This window comes from Zootoca vivipara, chromosome 1, assembly GCF_965207765.1.
Source record: "Zootoca vivipara chromosome 1, rZooViv2.hap1.1, whole genome shotgun sequence".
NCBI lineage: Eukaryota > Metazoa > Chordata > Lepidosauria > Squamata > Lacertidae > Zootoca > Zootoca vivipara.
This window is the reverse complement of record NC_142582.1, coordinates 111,828,178-111,843,319: the sequence shown is the minus strand read 5'-3', so window position 1 is coordinate 111,843,319 and position 15,142 is coordinate 111,828,178. Positions and strand designations below refer to the sequence as shown.

The following is a 15,142-nucleotide window of genomic DNA, read 5'->3' as shown; positions in this document are numbered from 1 at the left end:
TGGAGTGGACTTTCATCCTCAAAGCCTCAGTTGTGCTTTGCCTCGGTTGGGAGTCTGGGAAAGGAATTCCTTAGAGTGGGTTGCACCCATTTTACTTCTGTCTTTTTATACTGCAGTTCGGGTCCCCGACCCTTTCTCCTGGACACACTAACCTTCCGAGTCTATGACCCACCCCCACGTTCTAGTGGTGTTCCTGCCTACCGTTCGCGTGCACTAACTACTAGGCGGCTGGTGCAGCTAAAACCCTGTTGGAACCCTCCCACTGGTCATCAATTGCCTGAGGGTTCCACAGCAACTTCCCTGCCTCTTGCTTACTATGGAAAAAGACTACCTGCCTTGGACGCTTGCGTATGCAATGCCAGGTGGTTGGTCTTTGGAAAAAAAGGTTTGGAAAAGAACAGAGGAATAGGAAACAGAGCTGGGATAGCCAGATTCCCAGATTGGTAGAAAAGCGACAGTTTGCTCAGACTTCTGCTCAGTTTGGCAGAAGGGAGCTGGGACAGTCTTTCTAAGCTCTGCGTTTAACGTAAAGACTGTTGCCCTGGACCTCAGTTCTACTTTATAACTGTGCCTGGCAGCCTTGCTGCAACTAAGGTCCAAAGAGGAGAGTAGAAAAGGATAGTCCAAGCGGAGAAATAGATTTTTAGTTGCTGTGGTTCTTAGCTCACCCAAGGTGTCCCCTTTTAATACTCACGACCGATCCTTTCAGTCGAATCCCGTTGTCTCCAGCTTCCAACTGGTTCCTGAAGAAAAACAGCCTTGTCCCCTTAAACGTTGCTTCGTCCTGGGGGTCCCGCTTGGACTCTCAATTACTACCAAGTGCCTCGGGTCCTGAGGTTGGTTTACCCCCCTGCAAAAGGGGCAGGGGCGCGCTGGGTTCCCCTTCCCCAGTGAACCCGGAGCTCAAGGCAAAACTGGGGTCCCCGAAGTGGTCGCCAAAACTGTTGTAAAAATTTGCGGAGCTACACTGTCCTAGGAATAAGTGGATCCTTGACCCAGGTAGAGTCCAGGTATCCTGGCAGGCAGACGAATTTAAGCGTCTCCTGCCCACCAAATAACAGAGACCAAACCAGGACGTATGGAGTTCATGTAGGAAGCTAAGAAAAGTATCTATCAACCTCTATTCCTCAGAGAGATTTGCTTTTCAGATATGCACAATTACAGAGAACTTTATATTCTCTGCTAAGGTTTACAAAGAAGATCTACCTCAGCTTAAAGAGCAATGCAAAGAAAAACGAAAAACTGCAGCTTCAAAAAGAAGAGAACGGGCTCCAATCAATAGTATAAGATTACACTTTGTTCATGGGTATGTAAATTTATCTTTTTGCCTAAAAGCAAGCAAATCAGATTATTTTGTCTTACATGGATTTAGACATTTAAGGACCAAACTAGATGTGATCTATGATTGGATATTCCACTTTTTATTTTTAGAAAAACACAAAAGCATTCATGGGGGCATTTGGATTGGGACCACAGTGCTGAGGGGAAAGTATGACTCCTTCCCTCAAACTCAATTTTTTCTGATTTAAATCTCCTCCTTCCCAAAAAAGTACTATTTGCTTACAGGTGAAAACACAGAAAGACCATACTGGGAAAATGCATTATACCTGATATCCCCTGAGGGCAAATAACAGTTTTGGGGAGAGGGGATATAACTAGGGGAAATGATGCAGGGTAGAATACTTTAAACCTTTCTCTTCCAGCACCATGGAGCCATTTCAAACCCTCCCCATCTGCAGTAATATATATCCTTAAAAAACACAAACCTATGCACAAGATAGAGAAATTCAATTACAGCTTTCTGAATATCATAACTAAAGAATTTGCTAGATTTGTGAGAGTTTTGTTCGTCTAATGCTTGGTTGTATTCAATGAATCACTAGGACGAATTAAGGATTTTTTCTAGTAAATGGTTAATTTATGTGGGTTAAGGAAGGGTTAACTGGACATTCTTCTAGTAAATGGTTAATCTGGAGTAAATAGTTCTATGAGAAATGGGAGAAAGAAGCAGAACACACCCTTGAAGTTCAATTGGCCTTCATTAGGCACTGAGCCTTTAGTGGCAGCCTGGCCCTGTGGTACCCCCTACCAGTATAGATTTGGCACGAATTCCCCCTGCCTCCTTTCAGATATCTTATGAAAACTGTATTGCTCATAGAGGCCTTCACAACATCAGTTTCTTTTTACAACCAACCTGTATCTACTGGTGTTTTTTAAAAATTATATTTTATTGATATTTATGAACAGCTTTTATTACATTTTGTATGTTTTAAGCTGTTTTAATATAATTTATGAAAGTGCATATTATAACAATTAAATATTTAATTAAATAAATAAACATTTTAAAGGACCAGCTACATAATGCTTTTAGTTTCTTTATGCCTCCTACAATCATCACTTGAAGAGGGAAATTGTTGATGTAACCTTGCCTGATTTACCGTACTCCCATACTAGAGATATTTTCATTCTTTTGGAGTACTTTTGATTGAACTATTAAAATCCTTTTGCAGTATGTAACTATAAAAACTAAAACATTTAGTTGATTGTACTATGTAATGATGCCTAAATGTCTAACTGTTTTATTAGTTACAGAGGCTATGACTGTCGCAGTAATTTATTTTACACTCAGACTGGAGAAATTGTATACCATGTTGCAGCAGTGGGTGTAGTATACAATCGGCAGCAAAACACACAACGTTTTTATTTGGGTCATGATGATGATATTTTGTGTCTTGCTATTCATCCCTTAAAGGACTATGTGGCAACAGGCCAGGTAGGATTCATGTTTAGGAGAACTAGAAATCCTGTGTTGTTTTAGTGAGCTTATAAATTTATATTTCATAATTCTGTGGAATATGCCTCTGTGAAAAACATCTGAAAGTTGTAGAAGACAGGTTTTAGCTTGGTTACTTGAGTAAAAACAAGTAGGCATAGATTTATTCAACTATGAAAGAGCTTATGCTGGAAGTGTGAAACAAAGTTTATTGGCACTTTAAAGACTAACAAAAATACCTTTTGTTTTTGCTGCAAGAGACTAACATGGCTACCACTCTGGAAAATCTTCATACCTGCATCATGCTCTACTGCAGGCATCCCCAAACTGTGGCCCTCCAGATGTTTTGGCCTACAACTCCCATGATCCCTAGCTAACAGTACCAGTGGTTGAGGAAGATGGGAATTGTAGTCCAATACATCTGGAGGGCCGAAGTTTGGGGGTGCCTGCTCTACTGCATACTTCTCCCTGCAGGAGTATTCCTTCTAAAAAGAGAAATGCTCTATTCTTCTGTGGGAGCTTCCTCGTTACATGACTTACATGAAAGTATGCTATAGCAGCTACATGTACATTAGTGCCCTCGTGTGGACACTGGAACTACTGAAGTATAGAATAGCTAGTGTTTATAGAATATCTGAAATAGGAGCATTCATATTTGTAGCTATAGAATGTGGGGAAGATACTGATAAAATGTGACATTTTGCAAAAGATTAAATTCAATTGCATTAACCTCAGTTTGATTAATCAAAGGTGAAAAGGGTGCTCTTTTAGTAGCCCTGCATATTTCTGTTTCTTTATACACATAGCTAACATTCAGAATAAGAACATAGTCTGAGACCTTTGAACCATATTTTATTTCTTGTATCTAAATCTAAATCTAAATTATAACCATGTGAAAGAAAAATGAAATGGTTGTTATGGACAAATAAGCATTATACCTCTTGGAGTTTTTTTAGTTGGTTAGTTTTCTTTCTGCATAATGTGTTCAATCTCTTTTGTTTAAGGTTGGTCGTGATTGCTCAATCCATATTTGGGATACAGAGACAATCAAACCGCTGTCTGTGTTAAAGGGCTATCATCAATATGGTGTTTGTGCTGTTGACTTTTCAGGTATTTATGATTGATTATCTTTTGACTTGGAAACTACAGTGGTACCTCTACTTACAAATAACTCTACTTACGAATTTTTCTACTTACAAATGGAGCTCCGTCCGCCATCTTGGATGCGGTTTAGATAGGATTTTTTCTACTTATGAATTTTTAGATAGGGTTGCTTCGAATTTTTTCTCCCAATGCATTCCTATGGGATTCGACTTAAAAAAAATTTCGACTTACAAATGTGTGTTCGGAACGCATTAAATTCGTAAGTAGAGGTACCACTGTATAGTTGTTGGAAATGTGACACAGCTTTTTAAATCCTAAGAATAGATCACTATTACATTGCTATAAGAACAACTGCAATATTTTGCTCTTAGCTTTGAGGAGATTAGCCTCATTTTCAGGCTTTCCTCTCATTATGCTGTAGAAAATCTGATTTAGGCTTGAAGAAAAATGATTGTGGTAAAAGTCACTAATAAAGGTGCCCTGTATCTTTCGAGGTTGGGGTGGGAGTCATATTACATAAATTTGTGGCCAGCACTGGAATGTCCCTGTCTTTGGTACTCATTTGCCCCCTAACTCTAGGGGAGTACAGTCCATTCAGAACCAGTTGACTCCATTCAGATCAAAGGCCTATATATACCAGTATGTTTTAATATATATTTTAATAGTGTCCAGTGATTGCTAGTCAGTATGTTGAAAGCCTAGAAAGGAGGAAATGGAGAATCAAATGTCCAATTATGGAGGCACTCTGGGAAAGTGGTAAGGAGTGATACTCCTAACAAACATGAAAAAGACATGTAAAGAATAAATATGGGTATACAGAGTATACCCTAATCAACATAGCTGCTGCTTAGATACAAAAATGAGTGAGAATGAGTATTTGAACATGCAGGAGATTTCTACAGACATTAACACTAATTCAGAAACACCTTGCTGATTACAGAATTATGATTATGCCCACCATTCTTATTATAATTTTCTTTTGTAGCGGATGGCAAACGGTTAGCTTCAGTTGGAATAGATGACAATCACACTATTGTTCTTTGGGACTGGAGAAAAGGAGAGAAGCTTTCATCAGTCAGGTAAGAGTTTAGCTTAATTATGGAAACTAATCAAGGCATAAGTGGCCTAGGATGAAAAGTACAAGTACTCTTGAGGAGGTTTGAATGACCTTCTCCTATGCACAGTGGGAAAGTGAGGTTGTGTCTTCTTGAGCCACTGGACAGCGAAGTATGGATATAGCATGCCTAGGGCATAGATCTGAATTGCATCAATGATACCCTACATTTATGTATGATATATGTACATTATACAGTCAAACCTCAATTCCTGAATGCCTCCATTATCGTACATTTCGGCTCCTGAACACCGAAAACCCGGAAGTAACTTCTCTGGTTTTTGAATGATTTTTGGAAGCAAAATGGCTTCCGGGGAGGTTTCCCCCCCCTTTTTTTCTCCATTGACTTTGCCAACCGCCCTTTGATCTTCGGTCGTCTAATGTTTTGGAAGCCAAAAGGTCTTCCGGAACGGATTATGTTCGACAACCGAGGTTTGACTGTATGTGCATTGGACCCACTCACACAAGTCCTGCATACCCAGATGTGGGATAAGAGTACCCAGTGGGAGGGCATACCTTTGCGCCCCCTACTCCATTAAATGCAAGAAGATAACCAGATCTGCACTCTGATACATGGTGTTTCATTTAATAGCCATCTTGTGGATCTGGGCCCTGACCAAAAGGTGAAGTACACAAAGTGAGTAAATAAAATGAATAAAAGGGCTGATACTAGAAGCCACAATGAGTCATCACCATTGTGATAGTCAGAAGTCTTATAGGAATATGTTATATGCATCAATTAATGCAGACATAGATAACCGTTTCTTAGCAGGCTGAGGACTGCTTCATACTGCTATTTCTCAACATGATTGTGTATTCTGATTCTTGAGTGTGTGAACCAGGCTTTTTAAAGTAAAAATATAGTGTTAATAGAGCAGAGGTATTCTTAATACTGAATATAGGCTAGTGAAAGTAGTGTTTCAGAGTATACCATACCAGAGTATACCATAACTGTATTGTAAAAATGATCCAAACCTCTTGAAAAAGTTATTGAAATATAACTCAATTTAATCGTTGTGAACCATTTAATTCACATGCATACAATAAAATACAATACTGCATTGTGTTGGATCAATCTGCATGTTTTTAAAAGTAAAAGAATAGACAGTTCTTCCATTTTCCCCAACACAATGATTCACTATTGAGTGTGAACAATGCATAGAATGGTAGGGTTGGAAGGGACCTCGAAGCTCATCTGGTCCAACCCAAGATTTTTGTTTTCCTTAACTTTGTTGCCATGGGGAAAACTTTCCCCACAAATCAAAAGTCAAAATATTTTGTATATTGTTCTAGGGGGAGCAAAGACAAGATATTTGTTGTCAAGATTAACCCCTACATGCCTGATAAACTTCTTACAGCTGGAATGAAACACATAAAATTCTGGCGAAGAGCAGGTAAGACAAGTCAAATTAATTGCTTGCATCTCTCTTGTAGTAGTGACCACCAACTTGGATGACTTTAAAAAAGGATTAGGCAAATTCATGATGGAGAAGGCTATCAGTATGCTTCAATATCAGTTGCTGGGGAGCACAAGTAGAGAGAGTGCTCCTGTGCTCGTGTCCTGCTTGCAGGCTTTCCATGGGCATCTGTTTGGCCACTGTGAAAACAAGTTGCTTTGGTCTGACCCAGCATATCTCTTATGTTCTTATCTTATCCTTAAGTGTGCATAAGACTGCAGTCGTAGAGTTGGAAGAGACCATGAGAGTCATCTAGTCCAACCCCTGCAATGCAGGAATCTTTTTGCCCAACATTGGGCTTGAACCCAAAACCCTGAGGCTGGATCTAGACCAGGCATAGGCAACCTTGACTCTCCAGATTTCCAGATGTTTTGGAACTACAACTCCCATGATCCCTAGCTAACAGGGCCAGTGGTCAGGGATCATGGGAGTTGTAGTTCCAAAACATCTGGAGAGCCAAGGTTGCCTGTGCCTGATCTAGACACATCAAAGAAGTGTTTCAGTTAAACGCGTTGTAAATTTAAACAGGGAAGACAGGTAGAGAAAAACGTGGCTCCACAGTGCCATCTGGTGGCACAATGTTATATCGCATATACAATGCATATAAATCGCCTTTTCTTTACTAAACTAGCTGAGTCCTAAGAGTCTCGTGCTTTACCAACTGAGCTGTCTAAGTCCATTTGCTGATTTTCTCTCAATTTTGGAACAAAAGAAATTGCATGTTTAATAAATGAAAGTGACAAAAAGGAAATTAAACTTCATTTAAAATGTTCCTGTATCGTCTTTTCAAAAATGACATCCATACAAATACATACAGTAGTTATGTTCATAGAAATTCTGAATAATTATTTTTATTGTTAATATTTCATTTTAATTTTAATTTAAGGTGGTGGACTGATTGGGAAAAAGGGCTATGTAGGTCCAATGGGGAAGATTGATACAATGATGTGTGCAGTTTATGGCTGGACAGAAGAGATGTCATTTTCTGGAACTTCAACGGGGGATGTATGCATATGGAGAGATCTCTTCCTCATAAAAACTGTGAAAGCACATGATGGCCCTGTGTTCAGTATGCATGCACTAGAAAAAGTGAGTGGCTTATATTGAAAAAGGATCAATAATAATTTATTGTTTTTTTAAAAAAATGTATAGCCAATATCTAAAAGAGCTACTTTAGGCATGCCTTGGTGTTTTGTCAGGCCCCAAAAGATTTCTTCTTCTTTTAACAAGAGAACCATCTGCCATATAATGAAGTGCTTTTGAAAGCTTTCTAGTGCCCCCTAATGCGGCACAGTCTAATATGGATGATGTTTTTTACAATGAAGAAATTTAACTACCGGTAGCTTGTTTTAAAGTAATATTTAAGTGCAAATAAATTGAAAGCACACAGGTAGTCCCACTGTTCTCAGGACAATTAAAGTTAAATCTCTTTTTTGGTGATTTGAATAGGATTTCTAACACATTTTAGAATGAAGCTGGAATCATCATTGAAATATCACCCCTGCTAATCTGAGTTTAAATAATATATTCATCTTGGCTATATTCATATTTATTTACTGTTCTACATGACTTCAGAAGTATGGATAAAGAGGATTGCTGTAGATATGCTATCCAAGATTGTAGTACTGGGATGATTGATGAGCAGGATTAATATTTAAATACCATACTAAAGTTTACTGTACCACAGAACTTTTCTGCTTTCTAATATTTCTAATGTTTTCAGGGATTTGTAACTGGAGGCAAGGATGGAGTTGTGGCTCTTTGGGATGACACCTTTGAACGGTGTCTCAAAACATATGCCATCAAAAGGGCTGCCTTGGCCCCTGGCTCCAAAGGTAACACTTGTTTATTTATTTCATTCATCATGCCTCTCTTTGAACTTTCGTTAATGCTTAGATTGCTGTTCTATATATTTATTTCTGCATATTTTCATGTGGGTCAAGGCAAAATTGGAAACAGGTTTCAGCTAAGACACCGTTTATTTTTTGTTGTATTCTACATCATGCTAAGGAGATGGTTCTATCAATGCAAGCATCTCTGCTTGACTGACAAAACAATCTTCCCTATCCTTCCCCCATGTGCTGTTCTGGGGGTTCTCCTGGACCTCCAGAGCAGATGGGGGGGCTTGGGGGGGAGGAGAATATGGTCCTTTGTACATAATTGTCAGAAGGAAGATGTTTAAAAGTGGATTGAAAAGAGAAAACCCATACATGTCCACTCCCAAATAAGTCTTACTGAATTCCACTGGACTTATTTCCAGGTAAGTGTGCACTGGATTGCCTAACAGAAGTCAAAGATAAAAGAGAGAGACTGGGAAGTCTGAACCTTCTGTTCGAGCCAGGATTATGTTAGAAATTAAACAAGCAAATAATAAGCTTTCCAATTAAAATATTGATTTCATCCAAAATTGAGCTCTTATATATATATATGTATTTTTATTTAGGTCTCCTTTTAGAAGATAACCCTTCTATACGTGCCATATCATTAGGACATGGTCATATTTTAGTGGGCACAAAGAATGGTGAAATACTGGAAGTTGATAAAAGTGGGCCAATAACATTGCTTGTCCAGGTACAGTAAATATTAACCATATATTTCTCTTTTAAAAAATATTTTTGGTTTTGAAATGTTAAAGTACAGCTGCTATAATAATGTTTCATAATTGGTGGTGTAAATGCCAATTTAGGATCGATGTGGTAAGGCTGTGGCTGTGTACAAACAAACATTTCCAGCTTTCTCCTGCCTTCAGCATTTGACAAACTTACTGATTGGCAACTTGGATACTGGTTCAGTCATCTCTCTTGTTTTCCCCCATGTTCATCATCTTCAGAAGAAGAAAATCCATTTTAAAAGATTAGCAAAACTGTGCAGGGAATGGGGATGAGGTGGGTTTGTTTGCTTGTCTATTTGGGGCATTTATACCCTGCTGTTTAGCCTAAAAGGCTTTCACGGCAGCTTTCAAAAATCACTACTAAAACGGTCTCTTCCCTCAAACTTACAGTTGAAAAAGACATAATGTATGAGGAAAAAGGAATGGGAGGGAGGAGAGAAAAGCAAGCTCAAGTACAAGTTCTTAAAATATAGAACACTTACATAGTAATGTCTGTGCCAGGAGTGGAGAACCTTTAGGTCTCCCAAGCTAGTGCTGTATCTACGGGGTGGGGGGTAGCCAGGGTAGCCAGGAGGGATGCCATTGAGGCTCCCAGCCTCTCTCTCTCTGTGTGTGTGTACATGCATAAATGTGTGTGTGTGAGGTGTGTGTGCCAAACTGGGTCTTTGACCTGGGTGAAATACAGTAAAGCCTAGTTTTGCCCCTGCACCAAGCCCATGAGGCTGTTTTAGTCTAGCCATGCCTAGGTGTGAGGCAAGTAAAGCTGGAACTTGCAGAAAGGGACTTTGCAGGCTATTGGTAGTGCCTTCAAAGCACCTTGAACAGCACTTCCCATGTGCCACCAATTGGCTTGGAAAGCACTGTGAAAAAAAGTTCAGATTATTATTATTATTATTATTATTATTATTATTATTATTATTATTATTTTACAATCAATAAAACATAGTAATTTACAGCCCTCAAACTCATAATAATTTCTAGTGTGGTTTAATAAGTTGGCTGCATCCTCTGCTGTTGTTTTTAAATAAATTCTTAATTCTTGTTTGTAATATAGCAAATTAAATTAAATTGCTTTTGTTTTGTTATAGGGTCACATGGAAGGAGAAGTTTGGGGTTTAGCTACCCATCCTCATTTACCTATTTGTGCCACTGTAAGTGATGATAAAACCTTAAGAATATGGGATCTGTCCCCCAGCCATTGCATGCTTGCTGTTCGAAAACTGAAGAAGGGTAAGATGATGGTGCTTTTCATACAAATTTGCAAACATTTTGCTGTTCACTCATATTAGAATCTATGTGAAATTGAGTTAAATAATATTAGTATTAGAACAATAAAATGTAAAAAAGATTTAAACTTTTGAAAATGTAATGTGGAAATAGGTTATCCAAACTTTGATGCAAGTTGTTTGAGGAGGTTGTTGTTGTTGTTACTACCACCTCTCATACTGACTTACCTTGTAGAGATGTAAGGATCAATGAAAGTATATGTAACAATTTGAACACTTGAAAGTGCAACATAATAATACATCAAAATTTCCAGCAAAATAATGCCTGCAGGCCTCCAGTAAGAACTAAAATATGCCTCTTTGCCTTTGGCAGGGGGAAGATCTTGTTGTTTTTCTCCTGACGGGAAGGCATTAGCAGTAGGTCTCAATGATGGAAGTTTCTTAATAGTAAATTCAGACACTCTGGAGGATCTTGTTTCTTTTCATCATAGGAAGGACGTTATTTCAGATATACGATTTTCTCCTGGTAAGTACAGGCAACCCCCCATTTACATAGGGGTTACATTCTGGGTCATCATGCGCATCAGCGGAGCATGTGTAAGCCCATCCTACCCCACCCTGCCCTCTTCCAGTCTCAAACACAGCGGTCGTGGTCATACATGCATCAAACACACACAAATTGAGAATTGCCTGTAATTGGCTTCAGATAAGTCACTCAGAATTGTAGAATGGCATTATGACAATATTTTTCCCACTCAATTGCTGTCAATTTAAGGCCTTTTCTGAATTAAGATTACTATGCTGTGAGGGTGCTGGCTGGGAAAGTGTTGCAGACCGAACACATGTGCACTTATTTGAATGCTCATGTACCAGTAGCTGTATGCTTGGAGGATTTTCTGGACACAACTGGAAATCTTGAATCACATCACTTTGGGGAGAAATTGTCTTGGTTGAGTCCTTCATATGGGTTCACATATCAAAAAGAAGCTCTTTACTGAGTCAGACTATCTAGCTCAGTATAGTTTATACTAATTGACAGTGGCTGCCCAAGACTGCAGACAGGGGAGTTCCCCAGCCCTGAGTGAAGATGCCAGGAATTGAGCCTCAGACTTCTTGCATGCAAAATATGCATACTGCCACTGACCTGTATCCTTTCCCCAACAATTGCACAGTTAAAGACATTTAAAAAACAAAAACAAAAGATTGTTAATAAAATGAACCTAAGAAAAGAATACAAAGTACTGCAGGATGCGAGGGAGACAAGGTAATTGTTGTTTAGTCGTTGTGACCCCATGGACCACCAGAGCACGCCAGGCACTCCTGTCTTCCACTGCCTCCCGCAGTTTGGTCAAACTCATGTTCGTAGCTTCGAGAACACTGTCCAACCATCTCGTCCTCTGTCGTCCCCTTCTCCTAGTGCCCTCAATCTTTCCCAGCATCAGGGTCTTTTCCAGGGAGTCTTCTCTTCTCCTGAGGTGGCCAAAGTATTGGAGCCTCGGCATGAGGATCTGTCCTTCCAGTGAGCACTCAGGCCACTTAAAATTTGAGGAAATAAATATTGGACAATTTGAAAGCTCCTTACATTTACATTGTAATGCTGAGGGAGAGAAGAGATCATTAAGAAAGTGGATGTTGGAAAATGTTGACTCTTTTGGAAAGAGCTATTGGAATATATTGGAATTAAAGGAAGCCCACATTTTACGTGCATTAGATTGTAACCCTTGCTGGATTCTGGATCCCGGTAATTACAAGGGCATCATGTAGGCACCATAATAATAATAATAATAATAATAATAATAATAATAATAATAATTGTCAGAGGTGCTGATGTGGCTACTCTAGAGTAACGACTCCTCGCAGCATAGTCTTTTTAGACTTTTATTAAGTGCTGATTATTTACAGTGGTCAGAACGATCTATATACATGCTTACGGTGAGGTGTCAGAACCTCCGAATGGAGATTGGCGCGTTTTCTTCCAGCAAAGAAGCTTTGGGAGACCCAACCTCTTCCCCCTACGTTTGCGTCGCAATTCCGGAGTTGGGGGAATTGGCCTTCCCCCCGTGCTCTCACCTTCCTGTCCCACCTGGGGCATGGGCTCCGCAACCTTGCCTGAGCCTCGGACACCACTTCCTGACTCTCCGCTGGAGGCAGAGCTCTCCCTGCTCTCCCCAGCGCTTGGGGATGGGCTGGAACTTAAGATGGGAGGGACTTCCCTGTATCCCTTGTCCCTCACATCCACCCCCCTCCCAGGCTCCCCTTCCCCCCTCCCTAGGGGCTCTCCGCTTGCTGGGGACGAGTGAAACCCCAAAAAGTCCGTGGTGTCAGAGTCTGTGGGTGTAAAAATTTCCCCCCAATCCGGCGATCTTTCCCCCTCCCCCTGAGAAGACGGGAATCCCAAAAAGTATGTGGCGTCAGAACTGGTGGGAGTAAAAATGTGCTGCCAGTCCTCTCCTGCCTCTGACGTAGTCGACCTCGGTGAAACCCACACCTCTTCTTCCGTATCCTCAAATTCCGCTTCCCATCTCCATGGAGAGCTGCTGCCTGCGATCCCTTCCTCCCGCCCCTCCCCCTCTCCCTCCCTTTCCATGTGCCAGGGCGCTTGGGCCTGTGGGGGAAAAGGGCGTGGAACTCTTCCACTAAAAATTCCTCTTGTACTTCCGTGGCAGGTATCCACTCATTGTGGGACGGCGGAGTGTCCTCCCATGCCATGAGGTACTCCAGCCCTCTCACCCCTTTCCTTGAATCCAAAATCTCAGTGGCCACATTGAGTTGTTGGGTGTCCCCCCTTTCCCCCCCTCCCTCGGGAGGCTGATCGCTGTCCCTGAACCTGGTGCTTTCTCTGTACGGCGACAGCAGCGATCTATGAAACACTGGGTGTACCCTCATGTCCTCTGGCAGTGCCAGCCTGAAGGCTACCGGATTGACCTGTTGCGTGACCGTGAAGGGGCCCAGCCTCCTGGGCGCCAACTTCTTGCATCGCCCTCTGGTGGGAAGGCCTTCAGAGGACAACCAAACCCTGTCCCCCACCCTGATGACCTTCCCCGGTCGTCTGTGGCGATCTGCCCCCTTCTTGTACGCTTCCTTGGCCCTCTCCAAGTGCTCCCGGAGTTGTTGGTGCACCGTCTCCAGTTCCTCCGCCCAATCTTCTGCCTGCGGGCCCTCCTCTTCCTCCTCCCCCTCCCTCTCTGGGAAAGATCTGAGGTTGCGCCCGTAGTTGGCCTTAAAGGGCGACACCCCTGTGGAGACGTGCACCGCATTGTTGTAGGCAAATTCTGCCAGTGGCAGGCGATCCACCCAGTCCGTTTGCCTCTGGCTGACGTAGCATCTCAGGTACTGCTGCAGAATGGCGTTGACCCTCTCCGCCTGTCCATTGGTCTGCGGGTGCCGAGCCGTCGACAAGCTGACCTCCACCTGCAGGAGGTTCATGAGCCGCCGCCAGAACCTGGAAACAAATTGGCGGCCTCGGTCCGAAATAACCCTTAAGGGTAACCCATGCAGTCTGAATACGTGGTCAACGAACAGTTTGGCCGTCTCTTCTGCAGAGACCGCCCTGGCACACGGTATAAAGTGGCACATTTTGGACATGAGGTCCACCACCACCAACACTGCTGTCTTGCCCCTGGAAGAAGGCAGGTCTGTGACGAAGTCCATGGACACTACTTCCCACGGCCTGTGCGGTGTGGCTAATGGCTCCAGCAACCCTGCTGGTGCTGCTCTGACTACCTTTGCTCGCTGGCAGGTGTCACAGCCCCTTACATAGTCCCGAACATCCTCCCGCACCCCTGGCCACCAGAAGTGTCTCATGACTAGGTGAGTGGTTTTGTCCCTTCCAAAATGACCCGCTGTTGGGTTGTCGTGCATCTGCTTGAGGACCTTACCTCTGAGCTGTGTGGTGGGCAGGTACAGGGCTCCCCTGTAAAAAAGCAACCCCCTCCTTTCCTCAAAGTCTTTTGCCTGCTCCCTCCCCCCTCGCAGCTCTCTGAAGATGCGGGTGGCAAACTCATCTGCTGCCGTCAGTGCTGTGAGTTCTGCCTCGCTCACCACTGCTGCTCCGCAGGACCATGCCGATGGGGGAAACACGTGTCGGGGTGCTGGTGGCAACTCCTCCTCCATGTACTCTGGTTTGCGGGAGAGGGCATCCGCCCTGACATTCTGCTCCCCCGGTATGTAGTGGATGGAGAAGTTGAAGTGCGAGAAGAACTCTGCCCACCGTATCTGCCGCTGGTTGAGCACCCTGGCTGTTCTCCAGAACTCCAGGTTCTTGTGGTCCGTGCACACCTGAATGGGGTGCTTGGCACCCACCAGGAAGTGTCTCCAGTGTTTAAACGCAGAATGGATCGCGAGAAGCTCCTTATCAAACACCGTGTAGTTGCGCTCTGGCTGGGTCAGCTTTCTGGAGAAGAAGGCACAGGGTCTCCACTCCCTGTTGGCATCCAGTTGCAGTAAAATGGCTCCCACCGCGCGGTCTGAAGTGTCAGTTTCGATGCGCAGTGGCGCGTGCTGTACCACATGGAACAGGTTCTGGTCTGAGGCGAACACCCTCTTGAGGCTTTCGAACGCTGTCTGCGCCTCCTGTGTCCACCTGAACTTCTGCTTGCCTCTCAGGCAGTCAGTGATGGGAGCCGTAACTTGAGAGAAGTTCTTGATGAACTTCCTGTAGAAGTTGGCGAAGCCTAGTAGGCGTTGGGCATCTTTGCGCGTCCTGGGGCTGTGCCAGTCCAGGATGGCCTGCACCTTGTCCTTATCCATCGCTAGCCCCTTGTCTGACAGCTTGTAGCCCAGGAAGTCCACCTCCTTGGTGTGAAACTTGCACTTCTCCAGCTTCACATACAGGTGGTGCTCCTTCAGGCGCTGCAA

At 42.7% G+C, this 15,142-nt stretch overlaps 1 protein-coding gene across 1 annotated transcript in view; it reads left to right on the top strand.

Moving 5' to 3' along the window:
• Positions 1 to 15,142, top strand: part of EML5 (EMAP like 5) — a 101,113-nt gene that overhangs the window by 46,369 nt on the left and 39,602 nt on the right. The window contains exons 13-22 of the mRNA XM_035107512.3: positions 1,188 to 1,306; positions 2,587 to 2,773; positions 3,778 to 3,883; positions 4,863 to 4,956; positions 6,285 to 6,385; positions 7,335 to 7,537; positions 8,172 to 8,283; positions 8,892 to 9,019; positions 10,148 to 10,289; positions 10,659 to 10,811. Coding sequence (XP_034963403.2) covers positions 1,188 to 1,306; positions 2,587 to 2,773; positions 3,778 to 3,883; positions 4,863 to 4,956; positions 6,285 to 6,385; positions 7,335 to 7,537; positions 8,172 to 8,283; positions 8,892 to 9,019; positions 10,148 to 10,289; positions 10,659 to 10,811 — 1,345 coding nt within the window. The remainder of the gene's footprint in view (positions 1 to 1,187; positions 1,307 to 2,586; positions 2,774 to 3,777; positions 3,884 to 4,862; positions 4,957 to 6,284; positions 6,386 to 7,334; positions 7,538 to 8,171; positions 8,284 to 8,891; positions 9,020 to 10,147; positions 10,290 to 10,658; positions 10,812 to 15,142) is intronic.